The sequence below is a fragment of the Trichosurus vulpecula genome, chromosome 3 (genome assembly GCF_011100635.1).
Source record: "Trichosurus vulpecula isolate mTriVul1 chromosome 3, mTriVul1.pri, whole genome shotgun sequence".
Classification (NCBI taxonomy): domain Eukaryota; kingdom Metazoa; phylum Chordata; class Mammalia; order Diprotodontia; family Phalangeridae; genus Trichosurus; species Trichosurus vulpecula.
Window position 1 is genome coordinate 243752818 of NC_050575.1, and position 24142 is coordinate 243776959.

The 24142-nt window shown below is 38.1% G+C and overlaps 1 protein-coding gene across 3 annotated transcripts in view; it reads left to right on the forward strand.

The window, feature by feature from the left end:
- The window catches only part of MYT1L (myelin transcription factor 1 like), a 314679-nt gene that overhangs the window by 282260 nt on the left and 8277 nt on the right, over window positions 1-24142 (forward strand). For all 3 annotated transcript variants that reach the window (XM_036751619.1, XM_036751617.1, XM_036751618.1), the window contains 2 exons: window positions 6532-6623; window positions 22560-22663. In XM_036751619.1, the coding sequence (XP_036607514.1) occupies window positions 6532-6623; window positions 22560-22663 (196 nt within the window). The remainder of the gene's footprint in view (window positions 1-6531; window positions 6624-22559; window positions 22664-24142) is intronic.

The following is a 24142-nucleotide window of genomic DNA, read 5'->3' on the forward strand; positions in this document are numbered from 1 at the left end:
AAGGGAGGCTTTGGAAATTTATTGCACCTCCCTCCAGCCCTCCAGTCAGAAGGGAGAGGCAACTAAGGAAGTTGGGATGATGAGTATAAAAAGCTATGATCTTTATTTTCTCAAATGAGATAATAAATTAAAGTGCTTAGTATAGTGCCTGGCACACAGTAAATACTATATAAATATTATTATTTCATAAGAGAAAATTAGGATAATTTTGCAGAATTTATTCTTGGCAAAATTCCACCAGATCTTACCCACAAGAATTTTCACATGTCTTGTTACAAGTTAATTTTGTCATGATTTATGGCTTCCCTTCCCTCTGTCTCTCCCTTCCCTCCCTGAAATAGAAGTAAAACAAAAGCTAGATCATTTAATTCCAAACCATTCCTCTTATCTTTTTTCATCTCTAATAATTGGTCCCTTCTATTAAAGTTCACTGCCAATGCCTCATCATGCATGGCTCGATGGAGATCTTGTTCTCTCAAAAGTTGTAGCAACAGAACACAAGTGCCAGCAGATGGAACCAAGCTCCAAAGCTGAGTGAATTAACTTCCCCAGGGACTGGAACCTGGATTGTAAAAATCCAGGGTATGGAGGTCCAGGTCTGGTCAAGGCAGGGAGAAAAGCAGGATAGCAGTGTGTGGGGTGAAAGACCCTCACCAATTATAAAAAATATAATTTTTAATAAGGAGCTATCTCAGAGTGGGAACAGAAATAAATTTTATTCAGTTCTTGAGAAAAGGGTGTCCTCTGCCAGAATGGGGCTAGCAGGAGGAGGCAAAGCACAAGGAATCAAAGCAACAATAAATATACTCCAAACGGCAAGAAAATCCCACCGGCCTCTGCCCCTTCTCACCATTAGCTAGGAGGCGGGCTTACAATCTGAGCGCTAAAAGCTAGACAAAGAAACCCAGAAAACCAAGCACAGACAATCTAACCCCCACCTTCCCTGTTTAATGATTATTGCTGAGGTCACATCTATAAATCTAAAGGAAGAGAATAAGGTAAGGGGAGATGGGAGACCCTCTCCTCTTCTTACAGTAAAAGAAAAGCGGGTCACAGTGACCTTATTCTCATCAGGTAAATCTTTAAACCAGAACCAGAAGAAAGAACAAAAACTTGAGGGAAAAGAAAAAGACATTCCTAAAGGCTGAGTAATCAGATTCTCATGGACTCAAACTTATCCCATTTCTCTTTTCTCTGAATATTGATTCTCAAACATTTTAGATATAGATATAGATGTGTATTCCCTGTGAAGTCTTCACACTTTATTCTCTCACTATCTCACTCAGCAGCTAGAAGCAGGCCGATGGTAAAATGGCCTCGGCAGCTGGGTGATTGGATGGACTTGTGAAGATGAAGTATGACTGCTGATTGACTGATGGATTGATGTATAGGCAATAGTGGACCGAAAGAAGTACTGTACAAAGAATTAAAATGTGGAGTGAATTATAATGAGTGATCAGTCTGTAAGGCGGGTAGGAGCCAGATTATGAAGGGCTTTATTAAAGGCTACTACAATCAGAACTTTTAAAAATATACATACATACATACACACACACACACACACACACACACACACACACACACACATATATTACTATACTCCCTTTACCCCTCTTCTTTTCTGAATTGGTAAGATAATGTTCCAAGTTAAACAGCTTGACAGAAATGTCAGAGTCAATGATTAGGAAAGGGAACCTAAACCTCCACACCCTTGCAATTTCAAAGTTAAACACTCAGGCACACTGGAAGCATTCAAGAGACTTCTTAAATTATAAGGTGAATATACTGACATTCTCATATGTTTTCCCACTTCTGTCAGCACTCAAAATGATGTATTATTTTATCTGATTTGAGCTAAATGTAGGAGGGGGGAAGCACAATAGAAAAGGTCATTTCTTCTCTTTTTCCTCCCCAACCTCCAAAATTTGATTTAAGGATTAATTTAAAAGTTGGAGCTTATTAAATTAACTTTTAAAAAAATAGAACATTAAACAACTCTCTCTACTAATAAAGATGGGCATGTGCTCTGAAACTTATAAAGTTTCCAGGGGCAATCAATTTTATAACTTAGTTACATATACACATAAATTATATTTAAGTATTTTTTAAAAGGCCAACATGGCATGGTGAATACAAAGCTGGCCTTGGAATTGGTAAGATCTAGGTTCAAGTTCCATCTCTGATATAGATAAGCTGTGTGACCCTGGGCAAATCCCTTAACCTCTCAGTGCCCCCAGGACTCTTAACCTTTTTAAGATGTATTGACAAATTTTCAAACAAAATTATTTGACTTAAAAGTAAGTATGCATGATGCTCCATTTGGTGCAGATAAGATGAAGGACATACGAGTTCAAGATTAAAATATGTCATGTCACAAGAACTACTACTCAATATTAACTATAACACAGAACCATAGAATAACAGAATTTAGACATAGAATAATAGTTGGAAGGAATCTCAGTGGCCATTTAGTCCAACCCATATACCTAGACTCTTAATATAAACCAGTGGAGACTGTATAGTTCTTTTGTCCTTTTTTTTTTATAAAATTGTAATCCCTCAAATCTAGTTATTTAGTGTCTATGTACACACAGTAAACACACATATATTTGTGTATGGCAATTGTGGAATCCAAAATTAACTCCATTTTGTTTGGTTCTTTCCATTTCATGATTGTCTTCCATTTTGTGAGCTAGGTTTTGCTTTGATTATGGGGAAATTAAGATGTTGATATAATTCTGGGAAATTGAGTTAGTAGGTGCTGACTACAAGATGTTCCATACATCTTGTGATGTTTTTGTAATTACCACGGAATGTATCAGGATATTCTTGAAATAACCACGAGATTTGTAAAACTATAGCCAATCAGAAAGGGAGAATTCTCACGTTACTCAATATTGCTTAAGTTGATTAGTACCTCATTACTGAGTATAAGAAAGCTTTATTAATTGCCAAATAGTGTCCTTGTGCCTTACTGAGGGGCCTTAGGCACGTTTTGTTGTACAAATGTTAGCCTTGCTAATAAATCAATATGCTCAGATTATACTTTCTCAGTCTTTATCAATTTCATTTACTACAAATGGGAATATTTCTGGATTTGGAGCCAGAAGACCTGGGTTCCAATTCCAGTTCTACCATGTAATATTTATGTGACTTTAAGTAAGTCACTTAATCTTTCAAGGCCTCAGTTGTATCATCTGTAAAATGAAGAGGGTTAGATCTAGGCAACTTCTAACATCTCTTCCACTTCTAAATGTACGATCTTGTGATCTAAAAAGAGTATATGGCATAGTAGGCATGGCATAGCAGGTTAAAAGGCAACCCAAGAGTCAAAAAAACCAAGATTCAAGTACTACCTCTGCACATATTGACTGTGTGACCTTGAGTAAGTCACTTACCCTGTTACCTCAGGCAATTATCTAAGACTATAAATAGTTAACCAAGACTTTTTAGTTCCTTAGTCATTTCTTGGATGAAACTTATTATAGATAGATATAGATATCGACATATATGCAGATATATATACATATATATAGTATATGTACGTATACTGGCAGTATATATGTACATATACATATACAGCATGTGTATATATTTATGTATTATATACACGTGTGTGTATACATATTCATACATGCATATATATTATATATATAAATAACCAGTATATGTAAAATTTTGTGCATTCCAAATGAGAAGACTTCTAGTTTTGGAATTAGAGGGCCTGAATTGCAGTCACAGTTCTACCATATAGTAGATTTGTGACCTTGTAGCAAGACATTTAGTCCTTTATGATCTCAATTGGCTCATCTGTAAAATTAGGGCTTAGATCTGGGTGACTAAGGACATATTCACCTCTAAATTTATGACCCTGTAATCTAAGAATCAGCATAGTGAAGTACTGAAAGTCAGCCAAGGAGTAAGGAACAATTGGGTACAAGTACCACCTCTGAGACACTAGCTATGTGATCCTGGTTACGTTGCCTAGGCTGTTAGTGTGCCAAACTGCTCTCTAAGACTAAAAACTACAGAAAAGGTGTTGATCTTTATTTACAAAGAAAGCTCCTCACCAGAACATCTCTATACCCATGAACTCACAAGTCTGATCCAAAAAAAAAAAATCTAAGAATCTCAACTGTGACATGGACCAAGGACTGACTGTATTCATTGGCAGAAACCTCTGTCCCAATACAGTTCAACTCCACCTCCCAGACCTCAGTTTCCTCATTTGTAAAATAAAAAGTTGGACTAGATGTTGTTAAGGTCCCTTTCAGTTCTAAATCCTTAAACCAGGAACTTTAGTGGGATACAGTATTTATAACATAGTACAGCCATGGACAGGACCTCTGCCATTTACAATTCTATATTGTATGCTGTGTATAGTTAGAGTAACATTGAAGAGCTTCTGAAGAGCAAAAAAGACCTGGATAAATTTGATATCTAGATGAGCAGGGCAAGATAGAGTTCTTTCATAGCCTAAAGAAGTTTTTCGTTGCTTAAAGGAGTTTTGTTTTTGTTTACTTTTTTGAAAACAATGCAAAGAATTTATTCTTCACTTTAAAAAAAAATCAGGCATTATGAAATGGAGATTCGGCTTCATATAGGATCCTATTTTTAGGTTCCAAACTGTTCAGTGTTCTATTGTAGAATTCATTAGGAAATCAGCATGGGCGCCATTAATCTATTTGGGAGCTTTCTTCAGTTGTTTTTCTTTTTGTTTTGTTTTTCTTTTTTTCCTCTCCAAGACTAGTTTTCCAACCTCTACTAAATCCGTTATTCTCTAAACTCTCCAGAGCCCCTCTAAATTGTGAAGCCCCAAACTGAAATGGTTTATTAATTGAGGCCTGATCAGTTCAGTGAATGCTGGGAGAACTAACTTCATTTTATTTTGTTTGGACTTCCCAGCAAAGACTTAGGGAATCTTTCAGGTCCCTCTTGTCCCCCTGCCTCAGGAGGAAGAAGGGCTCATCTGCTGGTTTCTGATCTATCTGGCCATGTATCATTGTAATGTAGACCCACCAGAGGCCTGCAGCCCCTGCCACAGTGACCTACTTACATACTGCCTTCAAGGTCCATTCTTGCAAACTCTCTTCTTGGTTTTCTGACCCCTGGATATTGTCTTCCTTAGCACATGGTTTTTTCCTCTGGTCCCTGACTTTATGCCATAGAATAGTCAAGAAAACCACCTTTCTGGACTAGCCCTGTCCCGTGGTCCCTAGGGGCAGCCAGGAGAAACAAATGCATGGACTGAGAAGAGTTATAGAGGAGGACCTGCCAGCTTTATTTTTAAATGTCTGAGGAGCCATTAACAAAGTTAAAAACAACAACTGCTTCAGATCCCCAGAACCGAAGATCATAGTAGAAGGGGCATTGGCTCTGGAGTCACCAATCTAGGTTCAAATTGTGCCTCTGGTGCTTAGTGCCTGTGTGACCTTGGCAACTTGTTTTACCTCTGAGCCTAAGTTTTCTCATCTGTAAAATGGAGAAGGATTAGGTTAATTGGCCTCTGAGCTACCTGCTAAATCTAGATCTATGATGTTGTATAATAGAAGTAAGAGAAAATACTTAATGACAAAAAAAACTGCTCTGGATATAGTGATGCTTTTGAATGAATTCACATCTTATTCATGTTGGCTTCCACAAAATTGTTTTCCTGAGCAACATTTGCAGAAAAAGATCTCTATCAAGATCCCAGCAGAGAAAGAGGAACTAGAGGCAAGAATTAAGAATCTCCAAATTACTTCAATATGTACTTTACATGCACATAGTATTTGAGTTATTAGGAGGCCCTCCAAATTATGTCAACACATACACAAGAGAAAGCAGTGGTACACTTCTTGGGTACACCTGCTAGAACACAGAAGAGAAGGTTAAAAGATCAAAGGAAAGTACCATGAAGAAATGCTCCAGGAACATTGAAAGAAAGAGAGAGAACATTTTTCATTTGGGAGGATCAGGGTCACATATGGATAGAATCTCATTTTGATAATTGATGCATCTGAAGGGCTGTGTTCTGAGGTTACTTAGAATGGAAAAGTGATGGCTGATGAAGGAATGGGAAAAAAAGCTAAGATACAGAACTAGAAAAGCGTGGAAATATGAGGGCATTTAGTGTCAGAACAGGTAATCCATTTAGATTCTAATAAGATTATATTATATATACAGAGTTGGAAGGGACTTCAGGCTATCTAGTCTGACGCCTTCGTTTTACAGATGAGCAAAATGAGTCCCACGGAGTTGGCCAAGGTTACCCTGGTAATAACAGAATTGGAATTTGTAGCCCAGTGGTCATCTGAGCCCACTGTGCCATTAAACGCAAGCTAGCCTGATTGTATAGGCTTGGAGATGATCTAACTAAGTCCTTCACTGTTACCAGTAAGCTGTTAGGGCTCATTCTGTAAAGATAGATATGAGTGAGAAATCGGGAATGATGGACCTGATGAATAGCTCTTGTTGCCTTATCACATTGTGCTTTAACGGATATGCTAGTACCTGTTATTAATAGGCTATTTATGTTCTTGTTGCCTACAGTCTATCAGGATGCCCACGAGCCACATCAGCCATGAAGAAAGCAAAGTTGTCAGGAGAACAGATGCTAACGATAAAGCAGCGGGCCAGTAATGGTAAATGCTCAGTAGTTACATTTTTAATTGCATCTATCAGTCAGGGGAGGGGGGTGGAGTGGGAGAAGCAAGACCTGGATAGTTACAAGGAATGGGTTTGGGGGGAGAGAGAGAATAAGTATTTATATAGCACCTACTGCATGCCAGGCACTGTTCTAAGCACTTTATAAATATAATCTCTTTTGATCCTCAATAACATTATTATCCCCATTTTATAGAAGAGGAAACTGAGGCAAACAGAGGTTAAGTAACTGGCCTGGGGGCACACAGATAGTTACTGAGGCCACGTTTAAAATCAGGACTTTAGTCTTGGTTTTCCTTTCTGCTTTGAAATAATGTGATATCATTAAGGATCCTTTTCAGAACCAAAAAAGCCTGAGATATAAAGAATTTTGTCCACCCATAAACCCAATATTGTTGAAGGGAAAAGACAATAAATATCAGTAGTGAGAACACAGTGTGATGTGGCACAATGGAAAATGTGTTGAATTTGGGGGTAGAGGGTCCGCACTGAAATTTCAGCTCTTCTATTTACTGAGTGATCCTGGACAAGTCTTTTTGTTTCTCTGAGTCTCGGTCCCTTCATCTGTAAAAAGAGGGGGTCAGACTAAATTATATCATAGGTACTTTTCAACTCTAAATCTGTAATACTAGATTACAGTATGTGTATAGAATTACATAAATTACATATTGTACATCAATTAATGTGGTTCAGTCTGGGAAAGGTTCTCATGTCAGAGTTGAGGAGAAAAATACCACTTTTCCATGTAGAGGTAAGGGAAGGATTCATGAGGGAGGTGTCACTTAAGCTGAGGCCTTAGAGGAAGAGAAGGTTCTTAATAGGTGGAAGTGAGGGAGAGAAAGCAATACTTAAGCAATACTTTCCTGAGCTGAGATTTTTAAGGGCTCCCCCTAATTCCTAGACACCTCCTCTACAACAACCTTGCCTGGCCATTCACACCAAAGCCCACACCTGGAAGAATTTTGGACCTGGGGCTCCACTCTCTTGATTGGTAACTGCTTCTCTAGGGTACAGCTAGTTGGCTCAGTGGATAGAACTGTGGACCTGAAGTCAAGAGGTCCTGAGTTCAAAAGTAGACTCAGAAACTTACTAGCTCTGTGACCCTAGGCAATTCACTTACCCTCTATTTGCCTCAGTTTCCTTATCTATAAAATTAATCGATAAATGTTTATTAAAAGTGCCTATTATGTGCCAGGCACTGCACATACAAAATGAGGCACAAGAAAGTCCCTGCCCTCAAGGAGTTTACAATCTAATGAAGGAGACAACATGCAAACATATATATACAAACAAGCTATATACAAGATAAATAGGAAATAATTAACAGAGGAAAGGCGCTATAATTAAGAGGGGTTGGGAAAGACTCTGAGTTAAAGATAGGATTTTAGTTGGGATTTAAAGGAAACAAGGGAAATTGGCAGGAGGAGTTTAGGAGGGAGAAGTTCCAAACATGGAGGGACAGCCAAAGAACGTGCCCCAGAGTAAAGAGATGAGAGTGTCTGGTTCACGGAACAGCCAAGAGACTAGTGTTACTGGATCAAAGAGAATGGGAAGAGGGGGAGGAGTAAGGTGTAAGAAGATAGGAAAGGTACAAGGGAGATAGGAATGGGAATTACAATAAGACCTACCTTTCAAGGTGGTTGTGAGATTAAAATAAGATGATATTTGTAGTGTTTTGCAAACTTTAAAATACTAACTATATAAATGTTGGCTGTTGTTATTTCATGAAAGCCCCAGCCATGCTTTACTTCACTTTTTTCTCTCCCATCACCTCTTACACAGATTCTTTGCTAATCATCTGTCTTCATTGAACCCTTTCCTTCCTTCCCTCCTCACCTCCAGTTCTGGAACTATGGTTTGTGTTTCACATCAACTTTCTTATTTTTTCCTGAATGGAATATATCAATTTACTCCCCTATGGTCAAATTCACCATCCTTGTAACTGTCTTGACCAAAGTACCTCTCCCTGCCCACAACTCTCCTGTACAAGTTGTTTCTACCATTAGACTGTAAGCTCCTGAAGGGTAGGGATTGTCTTTGCTTTTGTATTAGTATCCCCAAAGTTTAACATAGTGCTAAATCTATACTCAATCTCTTCTCTCTCCATCATTTTTATATCCCACCTGAGAGAATTGTAGGATCATAGTCCTTGCATACTCACTAAGATATCTATGTCCATCATTTTGTCTTCAGATTCTTACAAAGAGAATCACAATTGCCATGAAGCAGGGAGCTGGAAAGAGCAAAAGTATCTGAAATCCTATTTTTCCTTCTTCTTGCCTCTTCTCTTTGATGAGCCCTGATTCTAAACTCATCCACAGACTTATAGCTTCTGCACAGGGATTATCCCCACTTTTTTCCCTTGTCATTGGAAGCTCTCTGTATGGCTAAGACAGTGATTACCATTCTCCAGTCTCACATAGGTCCTGTGGCAACAGCAGGATTCCAACTCTGCTGATCAGGGAGAACTTCACTAAGTATTCAATGGAGTAGACTTGCCAAGAAGTCAACTTGTGTTGACCAATGAAACAGAGCCTAAATATCAGCCTATCTCAGAATTCTAGATTCTAGAGCATCTAGTAATTGGAGATTATTTGATTTTTCATTTTGTTTTGAACCATGGAATCTTAGAGTTTATAAAATTAGCCTACAAATATTTATTATGTGCCAGATACTGTTCTGGAGACTGGATTACAGATATGACTATCAGTATATCTTAATCCTCTAGAAACTTAAATCTACTATGGGATATACCAAGTATACAAGTATAATACAAAGTAGAATGGAATCATGACAAAACAGATTCAGACAAAATTATTAAGGAAAATTTTAGAATGTAGAGAGCAAGTTCAGCTGAGGGGAAGGAAAGGTAGGCTAGGGAAGGCTATATTTAGGAAGTTGTGCCTGAGTTAGGCCTTAAAGGAAGAAAAGAATGAAAGGAAAGTATATCATAAAAAGAGGAGACAGGATTGGCAGAGTCTAGGAATCATCCAATTCAACCTGACCCAGTGCTGGAATCCTTTCTGCAATATCCTTCCAGGGCCAGTTATCCATCTTCTCCATTGACAGCCGATGAAATACAACCCACTTCTGGTCACCTCAGACAGTCAGGCTATCATTGGAAAGCTCTAGTGGTTAAAAAAGTTTTATTTATATTGATGTAAAATCTGCCTCTGTGTTAACTTTTATCTGCTTGTCTTAGTCCTACCCTTGATCCAAGATCTAAATCTTAGTATCTCCATTATCATCATCATCATCATTATCATCATCGTCATCATTATCAGTAGCTAATAGAGTGCTTTAAAGTTTGCAAGATGCTTTCCATAAATTATTTTTATTTGATCATTAGCCTCACTAAAACAAAACAAAACAAAAAACAAAACTTTGACAAATAGCAACCATGTCATTTGAGAACTGATTGAGAACTTAGGCTTTTACTCTGGAGAGAAGACCAGGATTCAAGGAAGAAGCATGAGCCTGCCTTGGAATAGTTAAAGGGCAGTACTATATAAGATACCAGGTTTGTTCATTTAACATTCCAGAGATAGCAGTAAAGCATTCATATATCCATCATTGTCCCTCCAACTCACTACATGTCTCAGGCGCCCTTGTTTTCACATTTACATTTTCTATAAGATAACCTTTTATCTCCCTTCTTGCGCAAAGGTCATTATTATTAATATGCTATACTCTTGTTACGCCTACCACACAGCTCTGCATTGTTTTTTTGGTCATCCATGATTTTGAGTCTTCAGAGATTCCATGATTTGAAGCTATATTGCATCATTGAAAGAATATTTGTGTTAAACAGATGAGTCTTTGTTTCAAGAAACAGGGAAATGAAGAAAAATGTTCACCTTGTTTTGAAAGCTTCAAAGGAGTAGTTGGTAATTTCCAATTTAAGTAAAACAATTGTTTTGTGTTATTAAAAAAAAAGTTCTAAACTCACTGATACTTATTACCTTAATTTCCTCACTTCATACTTCTCAACCTCTTGCAATCTGAATCTCTACTTCAACACTCACTGAAACGACTTTCTCCAAGATTAGCATCAATTTATTATTATTGGCTGCCAAATCCAATGGCCTTTTCTCAATCCTCACTCTACTTGATTTTTCTGCATTTTATGAGACTGTCAACCATCCTCTCCTTCTAGATGCACTCCCTTTTCTTTTGGTTTCTTTGCCGTTATTCTCTCTTGGTCCCTTTCCTAAATGTCTAACCATTCTGTCTCAGTCTCCTTTGCTGGATCATCATCCTTCTCCCACTCGCAAAGAACGATTGTACTTAGGAGTTCTGTCCTGAGCCCTCTACTCTCCTCTCTTTACACTCCCTCTGTTAGTGATATTATAATCTCATTAGTTCAAGTATTATCTCTATACAAATGACTCTCAATTCTACCTAGCCAACCTTAATCTCTCTACTGAATGCATCTCCATTTGCCAACTGCCTGTTGGACAATTCCATCTGGATGTTCCATAGGAATCTCAAACTCAACACATCAGGAAAGAAATTCATTAAACTTTTATTTATCCTCCAAATATCCCTATTTCTGTTGAGAGCATCATTATCCTTCCAGTGTCCCAGATTCGCAACCTCAAAGTCAGCCCTGACTCTTCTTTCTTTCTCACTTTCCATATCCAGTCATTTGTCAAATCCTGTGGATTCTATATGCACAACATCTCTTGCATCTGACCCCTCATCCCTGCTTACATAATACTATCTTTATTCAGTCCCTTATCACCTCTTACCTGGACTACAGTAATAACTCTCTAATTGGGTTCCCTGATTCCAGTCTCTCTTATATATCTACCACATAGCTACCAAATTTTATTCCTGAGAAACACACCATACACACACACACACACACACACACACACACACACACACACACACACAAACTTTGGTCTAGCTACCAGTCCCTAACTCTTGCAGGAAGCCATAGGGCTGGTCCAGGTGCCCTAGGCAGACATTTAGATGTGGGAGGGGGCAGTGGAAGATGGGAGGGCAGGAGGAGAGAGAAAAGTCAAAGAGATTCCAAAATTTTAAGACTTATTTATTGGGAGAAAGGTTCATGTGGACAGAAATTGTAAGCTAAAAAGGGGGACATTCTGAGAGGATAAGATGATGAGCAGAGCATCTGGAGTGAGTCAACCAAGGCTTTGCCCCAGAGGACCAAAATTTTGGGAGTGCAAAATTTAACACATGCTCTTTTTCAGCAACATAGAAAAGTCTAATTAATAACTAAAAGCTTAGCCCTTAATTAGCAAGAATAACTAGATAAAATAGGAAACTAAGAGATCTTGTTAATAATAGCCATCTGTAAGCCATTATCTCTGTTATTTTCATATTGATGGACTTTGTGCTGCTTGCTTTGTGCATATGTTGTGCTATTTGCTCAAGGCACCTGAATAGCTAGCTATGTCTTGCATGATGATTTCCTTTTTGATTTGTTGAGTTTCAAGTGCCAGAGGGACCTCCATTAGACAGTTAGATTGCTCACATCTCTTTAATACTTCAAGTTTTAAAAAATGTTTTCCCTATAACAAACTTATAATTTTGGTAGCATAATTATTATTATTCATATTTTACAGATGAAAAACTCAGGTATAAAGAATAAATGATGTGGTCAGGGTCACAAACTATGAAGTCTTGGAGCTCATATATTCTGACTCCAACACCAGCATTCTTTCTACTACACCATGTCTCCTCTGTTATCTCCAAACACAAAATAAAGGACTTTAGGTATTTAAGGGGCATAGAGATCATCTAGCTGGAGAATCACAGAATTTCGGATTAAGATGGGCATTAGAAGACATCTATGCCAACCCATATATCAAGGAGAATCCACTCTATAGTGTGACTAATAAGTAGTCTTCCAGTCTTTATTTGAAAATCTCCAGTAAATGGAAACCTGCTACCTCAATCTACTTTTGGATAGCTGTAATTATTAGGCTACACTTCCTTCTGTTGTTGTTTAGTCATTTTCAGTTGTGTCTGACTCTTCATAACCCCTTTTGGGGTTTTCGTAGCAAGACACTAAAGTGGTTTGCCATTTCCTTCTCCAGCTTATTTTACAGATAAGGAAACTGAGGCAGAGTTAAGTGACACGCCCAAGTTCATACAACTTGTAAGAGTCAGAGGCTGGATTTGAAGTTCAGGACTTCCTGACTCCAGGGGCAGTACTCTATTCACTGTACCACCTAGCTGCCCCAGTACTTCCTTATATCAATCCTAAATTATATTCTACTCTTTCACCCATTGCTCCCATGAGGCAGAACAAGACTGATCCCTCTTCTATATTAGAGCCTTTCAGATACTTGACAATAGCCATCAAGGGACTCCCATGTTTTCTCTGCTCTAGGCTAAATATCCTAAGGTCTTTCAAATGGTCTTCATACGGCATAATCTCAAGGCCTTTCCCTACCCTAGTTGCCTTCCTTTGCATACTCTTCAGTTTATCAATGTTCTTCCTAAAATTTGACACCAAGAGCTTAGCACAGTACTCTAAAGGCGGCCTGAGCAGATCATAGTACAGCTGGACTCTCATCTCCCTCATACTGGACATTATGCCTCTCTTGGATGTCCCATTACACTTTTGAATCATAATGAATTTTTAATACAGCAAAACCCTAGACCTTTTTCAAACAAATAGCTGTTGAACTATGCCTCCCCCATCTGGTATTTTTGAAGTCGATTACAATTAGGACCCAAATGTATGGCTTTATATCTATACCTATTAAACATCATCCTATTTGATTCAGATCAATTTTCTAACACATCAAGAACTTTTTGGATCATTACTCTATTATCCAACACTTTAGATGACCCCCTCCTTGCTTTGTGTTGCCTTCAAATTTGATAAACATGCCATCTCTACTTCTATCAAAGTCATTGATAAGAGGAGGAAAGGGAGTAAGCATTTATATAGCACCTACTACGTACCAAGCACTGTGCTAAATACTTTTTACAAATATCTCATTTGATCCCCACAACAACCCTGTGAGGCAGGTGCTACTGTTACCCCCATTTTACAGTAGAGGAGACTGAGGCAGACACAGGTTAAGTGACTTGCCCAGGGTCACATAGCTAGTATCTGAGGCTGAATTTGTGTTCAGGTCTTCTTGACTCCATGCCCAGTGCTGTATTCACTGCACCACTTAGCTGCCTTCTGAAAAATAGGCCAAGAACCTGTCACTGGAGTACTACACTAGAAACTTCCTTCCTAGTAGACATCGAAATGTTAATTACTATTTGAGGGGTTTATTACTTCAACCAGTTTTAACTCCATCTAACTGTACAATTATCCAGGCTACATCTCTCCATCTTTTCTAAAAGAATAACATAAGCAACTTGTCAAATGTTTAGTTAAAATGAAGGCAAACTTTATCTATGGTATTCCCCTGATCTGCCAGTCTAAGAATCTTGTTGAAAAAGCGAATGAGGTTAGCCCGGCATCCCCAGTTCTTGATGAAGCCATGCTGGCACTTAGTGTTCACTGCTTCCTTTTCCAGCTACCCACTACCCATCCCCTTCACAACACATATGAGAACGTTGCCAGGAATCAAAGTCAAGCTCCCTAAGCTTACTGTTTCCAGATTTCATTCTCTTCTTCTAAAAAATGAGGATATATACTCTTCTCCAATCCTATGATACTTCTCCCATTCTCCAAAAGCTTTCAGCAATAACTGATAGTGACTGAGAAACCCTACATTTTATTTCACAGAATTGCTGGATCATGGATCTAGAGTTATAAAAGACCCTAGAGTCTGTAGGGAGAAATAGAGGTCCAGAGAGAGTACATGACTTGTCGAAGGTCACTTAGGTGGTAAGTGGAAGAGGTGGAATACAGTATCTGAGTCAGTCAGGCAAAAGTTCATAAACATTTATTAAGCACCTACTATGTGTCAAGCACTGTTTTAACTACTGAGGATGTAATGTACTAGGGCCTGGTGAAGTTTGAAGTAATGTAAAATTATCCAAGTACCAAATCAGTGGTGACTAGATTCTGTCTTATGATCTTCCCAACTTGGGTATTCACTCCTCAGCCATTTTTGTTCTGTCCTTTACAATCCAAGTATCATTCTCCTTGGTAGAGAAAACGGAAAGTGAGATTTGAGCTGATCTGCTTTCTCTGTCATCTATTATGACTGGTACTATCTCTTCCTTGGTCCTTTTCTTTTCCTGACAATGATAAATTTGTAAAAGTACCTTTTCTGTTGTTCTTAGCTTTCCTTGAGTCTCCCCTCAAACTTTGACACACTGGATCCTATTACAGGAGCATTCCACGTCTTTGTATCCATCCTCTGTCACTTGCCCTTGCTCCGATATTATTTGAATGTCCTTTAAAAACATTTATTACTACTACTACTAAGCCAGTCAGTGAGTTCTCATATATCCACATAGCCTATTTGGACCATTTCCATCCTTTCCCCTTCATTGTAATTGTTTCTCTTCAAGTCTTAGAATTTACTTTCTTAAAAATTCTCCTGTGGAACTTAAAGCCATCATTTCCCTCCCTGAAACCATGAAAATCCATTTCCCCCAAATCTATAGGCATGTCAGATGATGATGATAGCTAGTATCTATATACCCAGCTTTCCTTTCTTTCTCTATCACAAATTCTAAAATAGAACTATCACTTCCTACCAGGGGTCTTATCATTTCCATCTAGGCATCTACCTCTTTGTTGGTAAAAGTCTAACTAAAGTTTCCCCTTGCTGGTTCCTCCATTTCTTAATAGATGAGATTATGATTAAGGTGAGTCAAGAAAGTATTATCTGCTCAGTTTTTGGCAGGGGAGGGGGACAGGCAAATAGAAGGAAAGAGGAGAAAAAAGACAGAGGGGAGAGAAAAAGCAAGAAGAAGAGAGGGAGAGGAAGCAACAGAGTCAGAGAGAAAGAGACAGAGTGTGAGAGGAGACAGATAAATGACTTCTCCACCAGTGCTATTTAGTGAATTCATGCCATTCTTATGATCTATTTCACAGCCTCTTCATCTACTTCTCTTTCTGTCAGATAAACCACTGTTTATAGTTCTATTTCTGCTTCTATTGATCTTCACCTAAGTTCACTTCACCATGTTTCCCCTCCTCTGATTCCTGAATTATTAGACATAAACAGTGATACCATAAGCAAATTAGGAGAGCATAGGATAGTTTACCTGTCAGATCTATGGATAGGGGAAGAATTTAGGATTAAACAAAATATAAAGATTATTACAAAATGTAAAATGGATAATTTTGTTTGTATAACGTGTAAAAGGTTTTGTACAAACAAAACCAATGCAACCAAAATTAGAAGGAAGGCAGAAAACTGGGGGGAAAATTTACAGCAAATATCTCTGATAAAGGCCTCATTTCTCAGTAGAGAATTGACTCAAATTTATAAGAATACAAGTCAGTTCCCAACTGATAAATTGTCAAAGGATATGAACAGACAATTTTCAGAAGAAGAAATCAAAGCTATCTATAGTCATATGAAAAATGCTCTAAATCATTATTGATTAGAGAAACGCAAATTAAAACAACTTTGAGGTACCACCTCACACCTATCAGATTGGAAAATATGACAGAAAAGCAAAATGATAAATGTTTGTGGGAAAACTGAGACACTAATGCATTGTTGGTAGAGTTGTGAACTGATCCAATCATTCTGGAGAGCAATTTGGAACCATGCCCAAAGAGCTATACCCTTTTACATAGAAATACCATTACTAGGTCTGTATCCCAAAGATATTTTAAAAAGAGAAAAGAACCAATATGCACAAAAATATTTATAGCATTTCTTTTTGTGGTGGCAAAGAATTGGAAATTGAAGGGATACTCATCAGCTGGAAAATCACTGGACAAGTTGTACATGATTGTAATGGAATATTATTGTGCTATAAGAAATGACAAGCAGTGTGATTTCAGAAAAACCTGGAAAGGTTTATAAGAACTGATACAAAGTAAAATGAACAAAACCAGGAGAACATTGTACATAATAAGAACAATATTGTAAGATGAACAACTGTGAATGACTTAGCTATTTTTAGCAATACAAAGATCCAAGACAATCCCAAAGGACTCATGATGAAAAATGCTATCCACCTCCAGAGAAAGAACTGATGTCTAAACGCAAACGGAAGCATACTGTTTTTCACTTTCTTTGTTTTTGTTTTTGTTTAAGTTTTCTTGTACAAAAATGACTAATATGGAAACGTGTTACATGATTGCACATGATTATTGTTTCTTAATATACCTTGACATTTCTTCTTTTGACTATCCTATCTCTTTCAAATAAGTTACACTCTCCAAGAATATATTACATATATGAGTCATCAGACCTCTCATTTCACAGTAGACAGAACTAATACTCTGAAAAATGAAATGATTTATCTAAGCTCATGCGGATAGTAGCATTGGTAGAACGGAGTGTAAATCCCCTCTCGTTTGCTCGGTTCAATATTTTTCCTTACATATTTTTATTCACTAATATCTGTTGTTTTGGATAGTTAATCCTATTAGATACAATACCCACATTAACATAATGGTTAAAAAATAAGACTTGTTGGGAGTTATCTGGTGAAGGTTTGAAGGTCAAACTATCTAAGTACCTTAATAGGTCTTTAGGGCTTTGCTCACACTTGTGAAATATAGTCTCATCCCATGTAACTCCATAAATTGTCCTAAAGACTTGGAATCATTCACAAAAATGTGAGTTTGACCCAAATATACAATTATGGACATAACTTTTAAAATTTCAACATATTTCAGGACATGTATGACTCTGTGATCTCATTGAAATGAATACATCTTCTGGCCACCTCTTCTCATCCTATGTGATTAATGTCCATGCCTTTCCATAAATGTTCCATATGTTATCTACCAAAAGCACTGGAGTCCTGGCTCTTTATGCCAATATAATTAAAATTAATTAATTTTAATCTGTGAATACATGTCATATGAGGAACTTGGGATGTTTAGCCTAGAGAAGAGGAGACTTACAAGGGCCATGATGGTTGTCCTCATATGTTTGAAGGGTTATAATATGAAGGAGGGATTAGACTTCTTGACTTAGACCCAGAGGGCAAAATTATGAGCAATGAGTAGAAGTTGCAAAGAGATAAATATTTAGGCTTAATATAAAAAACAAAATTAAAAGATTCCAAAGTGGAAAAGGATGCCTTTAGGGATGGTGAGTTTCCCATTCCTTGGAGGTCTTCAGGTAAAGGATTATATGATCACTTGTTGGATATTATCAAGTGAAGAAATAATAAGAAAGTTGGAGGAGACCCTGTAGAAGACTTTCAAGAAGGTGAAGAGTGAAATTAAAGAATAGTAACTTGAGGAGGTAGCAGGTCTAAGGAAAGGGCTATATGTGTGTGTGTGTGTGTGTGTGTGTGTGTGTGTGTGTTTTAAGTTGTGGGAACCCTATTTTGGGGAGAAAGCTAGATAGAACAGTAGAGTGCTAGACATGGAGTTTGTTGAGTTTGAATCTTGCCTCAGACCCTTACTAGCTATGTGATCCTGGGCTTAACTTCTCTAAGCCCCAAATTCTGTAAACAGGGATTAGTAACAGCATTTAGCTCACAGGGTTTCTGTGAAGATCTCATTAGATAATATACTAAGGTGTATTGCAAACCTTAAAGTGTTATATAGGTATCATCATCATCAATCGTCACCTGAGTTGTCTCTGAGTAGAAAGAAAAGCACCAATGGAGAAGGAAAGAGTAATGATGCACGCACAAAAAAGAAAGGGTTTTTTGTTTGATAAAATAAGGCCCCAGAGAATCTAGGAGTAGGTGGAATTAAGGGCAGAGGTACTTAGGTGCCTTCTCATTGTGAATGGATAGCAGGAAAATAAGCCTCCAGATGAATTCAAAGGATAGACTAAGCTTTATAAATACAGTAGGTTGTAGGTAGGAAAAATTTCCAAGCCCTGCAGTCAAAGGAACATTGATTCTCACACACACACACACACACACACACACACACACACACACACCCCTACTACATTTCCCATAGTAACTCTCTGAGCTTCCCAATGCCATATGCTTACATGTATAAATTCGTATGGTTCACCCACTCACAGTCAACTTCCTCTAACACTATCAAATATAAGTAATTGTACAAGCATAAACCCAGATCTTCGTATCTCCCCCAGACATTTAGATCTATGACCTCTAGAGCCTATGATCTAAGGCTATTTAACATAATGTTGGAATTCCAGTGAATGTCATTTTGAGTAATCTTGTGTTACTTTGATAACTTTACCTCATTTATTTTGGGGTCTTATAAACTTCATTTGTGTAGAGAACTCTCAGAGAGCGAACTTCTTTTAATGCAGATCAGCAACTATTTTACAACTTATGGGCTTAAAGAGTTGCTAGAGTCACTAAAGGGTTAAATGACTTGCCCAGTGTTACAGTCTCCTCTAGGGGTCCTTGACCGGCAAGGACCTGTCTCGGTAGGCGATGAATGAGGCGGGAGTCAAGATGGAAGCAACTCCGATTTATTGGGGGAAATCATCCATTCTTACAGGGTTTGCAATGCGTGATCATAAGCAGGAGGCCAATGATTTTGAGGATGACAGCATGGGAAAGAACAGAAATGTTGCAGCACGGGTATCTGCATGGGCATGGGAATAATCAGGAATGTTGCACTATAGTATCTACAAGGGCATGGGAAGGATCAGGACTGTTGCAATGCAGTATCTGCTTCTCTGTATCAGAGCTACATGAGACACGAGGCAAGATGTCCCCGTAAAGTATCAAAGATGTCCTAGTAAGTAAAGTAACAAGGCACTGCATTAGGCAACGGTTCAAAAGCATTAGGTAATGGCCAACTGGGTCTCTCCTTCTGGTTTCGTGTTTCCCTCGTGGACAGGCTCTGCCTGCATGTATAGGAAAACTATAGGGGCTTCTCAAGGGTGGAGGCCCTTCCTCCAGGCGCCATGTTGTTCCACTCCTACTAAGCCTGTCTGGTTTACCCAGGTAACAGGCCAAGTGCTAGTGGTCCCAACAACCCCGGGGGTCGGCACCAACCCCTTAAAGATACAGATAGTATGTTATAGGTGGGATTTAAACCTAGATCAACCTGATTCTTAAGCCAGCTGTCTATTCACTGCGCCATGCTATTTCTCTACCTCAGTCAGTGAATGAACATTTATTATGTGCCTACTAATGTGCCAGGCACTATGCTAAGCTCCAGTGATACGAAGAAAGGCATAAGACAGATCCTGCTTTCAAAGCATCCAAGGTCTAATGTGAAAGACAATAGAAAAATCACTATGTATAAACAAGATAATAACAGGATAAATTGAGAGCGGGCAATAGTATTAAGGGGGAATCAAGAAAGGCTTCATGAGAAAAGTGGATTTTTAGCTGGGATCAAATGAAATAATATTTGTACAGCACTCAACACAGTGCCTGGCATATACTAGGCACTTAATATATGCTTATTCCCTTCCTCTTTCGTGTGTGTGTGTGTGTGTGTGTGTTTGTTTGTGTGTGCGTGTGTGTGTCTAAATTTCTAAATCAAGGGAAAGCCAAATTTAGGGCTTGCAATAATTTTGTTTTCACATGTAACAATGTCAAAAATAGACAGTGACTGATTGTTAACTGTCCAACATTGCCTAATTTTGAACCGAGAATAACACCAATTGGTCTAACAGTTATTCTTCTGAATATTTTTTATCTAGGAAGGATTTAAAATATTCTTTAAATATGAGCCAAACATTGGTGCTATGAGAACTTATGAGGTACACAGGGAGCCAGACTCATAATGGTTCATATTTATATAGCACTTTAAGGTTTACAAAATTCTTTACATACAAAGTACATACACACTTTGTGAACTACATTTGCACAAACAATCATTGTAGTATATAGATTATTGTAGTGGATGTGGCACTGGACTCAGTCAGAAGACCAGGGTTCACATTCCTTCCTAGATACTAAATATAACTGTGTGACCCTGGACCAAGTCATTTCACCTCTGTGCTTCAGTTTCTTTGTCTGTAGTTTGTTTTATTGTCTTTAAATGAGGGAGTTGGACTCAACAGCCTATAAGGTCCTTTCAAGCTTTAAATCTATGGTCTTATGAACTAATGGTCCTCAAGACAACCCTGTGATGTAGGTGCTGTTTTATATTTTTTGCGTATCAAAGATGAGGAAACCTTGTCTCAAATAGGTTAAGTGACCCAGGATCACCAAGCTAGTTGGTGGTACAGCCAAGAAAAGAACCCAAGTCTCTCAATTCCTAATTTAATGAATACACTTTCCTCTGTATCATGTAGCCAATGAACTACTCAAGAATAAGAACCAAAATTTACAAGTATCAAAGCACTAAGAAAATACAAAAAACAATGTGGGCATTCTGAACTATAGGACTGCTCTTGAGAAAATATTTTGTATTATTTTATTATTATGAAAAAACAATAGGAATTTTTAAAAAGAAGAATACTGAATCCTTAAAGACAGTCAGACTATTGAAGGATTAAGTAAGGAGTATGAGTTAGAACTGGGACAGAGCATTTATGGACACCAGCACCGCAAATAAAATTTGAAAATTAAAGCCCCCACATAAGACTTGAGAGACCTGTGGTGATAGAGGCATAGCCCTTGCAGCCAGGAAGACCTAGGTTTAAGTCCTTCTTCTGATGTGACCTTGGACAAGTCACTTAACCTTTTAATTCCAGGATAATTCTCTTAAAGCCGTAAGTTGTACACAAGATTTGTAGATCTTCACATCTCTCTTGGTGGAAGGAATTTCCATCCTGGCAGTTCCTGACACCAGTGTACTCATAGGTCTGAAGAAAAATGAAACAAATCAAAACCCCAGAAGTAGAGCCCAGTAGAACTATGATCAATGATTCTGCAAACCAAAACTTGCTGGCGTCACTGGTTACGGAAAAAGTTACATTTCACCATGGAAAGTCACATTTTTTTTACATTAAAAATGTATTATAAAAAGCCATATTCAAAAGTTAAGTCCCTGATGACACACACTTTCCCACTTCACATGGCCTTTGAGGCAACTGATTCAGCTGCCTTACCTACTCCTAGTCCTAACTGAAACCATCAGCATTGAGGTCAGAGTGAAAACCCTTCAGATGTTGGTGTGCTAAAGTGACAAGCAGTCTGTACAGTCAGATTTTGAATTTGAAAAATAAACAAATAATAATTCAAACAAAGAAATAAAAAACTGTACTAAGTGATTCTCCTAACATTCCCAAAACACCCTTATGCTCATGGTCCTCTGGCTTTGTTGGCTCCTTTTTTTCTGTTCCTCTGCCGTAGATCATAGGATCATTGATTTCAATGTAGAAGGGACCTTAAATGTCATCTTCATTTTACAGGAGAGGAAACTGATGCCCTGGAGCTTTCTCACTCTTTAGAAGTAGCAAGCACCTTGCTGTTAAAGCAGAATTACCATACTAATATTGTTGTTCTCCAAAATACATGAGTGTGTGTTGCATTGGTTAATGTGGATATTCATAGTAGATTATTATGGATTAAGAGCTGTAAGTGAGCATAGAGAACATCAAATCCAGCACCTCCGTTTTACAGCCGTGCGATAATCAAAGTAGAATACTAGGCAATAGGTGAATTCTGCTCTTCTAGAAGAACAAGAGCCTTCAGTCTTTGATTCACTTTTCTTATCAAAGACCTCATCTTCGAGTACATTATTGGGAGTATGCTCCCCAACTCAATTCATTTTTGTACTTGAACAAGTTTTCATAAGAAAAAATAAAAGTAGTAAGGCAAAAGGTCAAGAATCTGCAAGGGCTTTCTGTCAGAGTTTTATGTAGAACTCAAGGAATTACATTTCAATCAAAAAGGAAAAAAAAACTAAAATTTTTAATTCCTGTAATCCAGATAATGAGATGATAAAATATTTGTTACTTGTTTCTGTTTTTTAATCACAACAGGTATAGAAAATGATGAAGAAATCAAACAGTTAGACGAAGAAATCAAGGAGCTAAATGAATCCAATTCCCAGATGGAAGCTGACATGATTAAGCTCAGAACTCAGGTAACAGTTTTTCGAAGCCCTAAATTTCAGTCACATCTCTCTATTCTCACTCCCAAGACATACAAGGATCTCTGAGTTATGGAAAGATAAATGTTTATTACTTTTTTAAAAAAAATTTAATTCCTCATCTTTTAAAATTTACTTTGACACAGGCCTGCACAACCTGCAGCCTCTGCAGACTTCTTGCGGGCACACCAAAGGACTTCCTCTATATACAAAGGATTTTTTTTATACATTTTTCTGGGTGGCTGGAAATTATTTGGCCTGCTGTGAATGGGCTAGTTGGCCCGCGGGTCACAGATTGTGCAGGCCTGCTTTAACATTTTTTTAATGAGATTGAGCTTTGAAATTTTTTGTAATGAAGTTTGAAACAACCCAATGGTCATTGTTTTGTTTTGTTTTTTTCCAAAGAAAACTCATTTGTGAAGTCATTTCCAGAAGATTCCCAGGTTTTTTTCCTTTCCTCCTCCTTTGCTATATATTAAACCCTGATTAGAATATCCACCACTGTCATTTCAGGGTAACAAGCTTATTGTGACCTACTTACTCATCAAGGTTTGACCAGTGTGGAAGTGCCTTAGTTGTGATCACATTCTCAAGGTGATAGATGATTGCCCAGAATTCCTCATAGAAAGATGCACTATGTTGTGGCATTGAAAGAGATGCTGACAGAGTTCTGGGGCTGGATGTGATCTAATGAATAGTCTAAAATAAAATGTAATTATTGGCAAAGAAGCCCATTTCATTTTAGTAAATCAGGTAAGGCACAGCAAAATGTATACTACCAGTTATCCCTCAAATCCTAGCTTCAGACCTACCAGTCTCACCCAAAGAGGACATACATTGGCATTGTAGACTATGGATGATGGTTCACCTGGTTGGAAATGGATCCAGAGAATTGTTAACGAACTCCAAAGAATAGGCTAACTCTTGTCCTTCTATACACATTGGGCACAGCTACTACCATTTCCCAGGGGTTTCTTGGAGCAAACAATAAGTGAAGAAAAATCTGTTGCACAAGACTCTGAGGTTTAGGGTACAGATTCAGGGCAATAAATTGAGTCCAGCCACTATATCTACCTGTCTAGGAACTATTCTTGGAATAACCCTGCTACAACCACTCTTAAGTACTGGTCTGTAAGCTCTGAACCCCTTCCCAGATAGAAGGAAGCTCTGAAACGAGCTGGAGATTTTCTTTTTTTTTAATTTTTTTTGGAGGGGGGAAAGCAGGGCTATTGGGGTTAAGTGACTTGCCCAAGGCCACACAGCTAGTGAATGTGTCACGTGTCTGAGTTCGAATTTGAACTCAGGTCCTCCTGACTTCAAGGCCAATGCTCTACTCACTGCACCACCTAGCTGCCCCTGGAGATTTTCTTAACAATTCCTTGCACTTTGGATGTTATTTCTGAGGCCCTTCCCTTTGGCCAATAATTGGACTTATCGAGGTAGTTATGTCTGTAACTCCATAAAAAAAGCAGT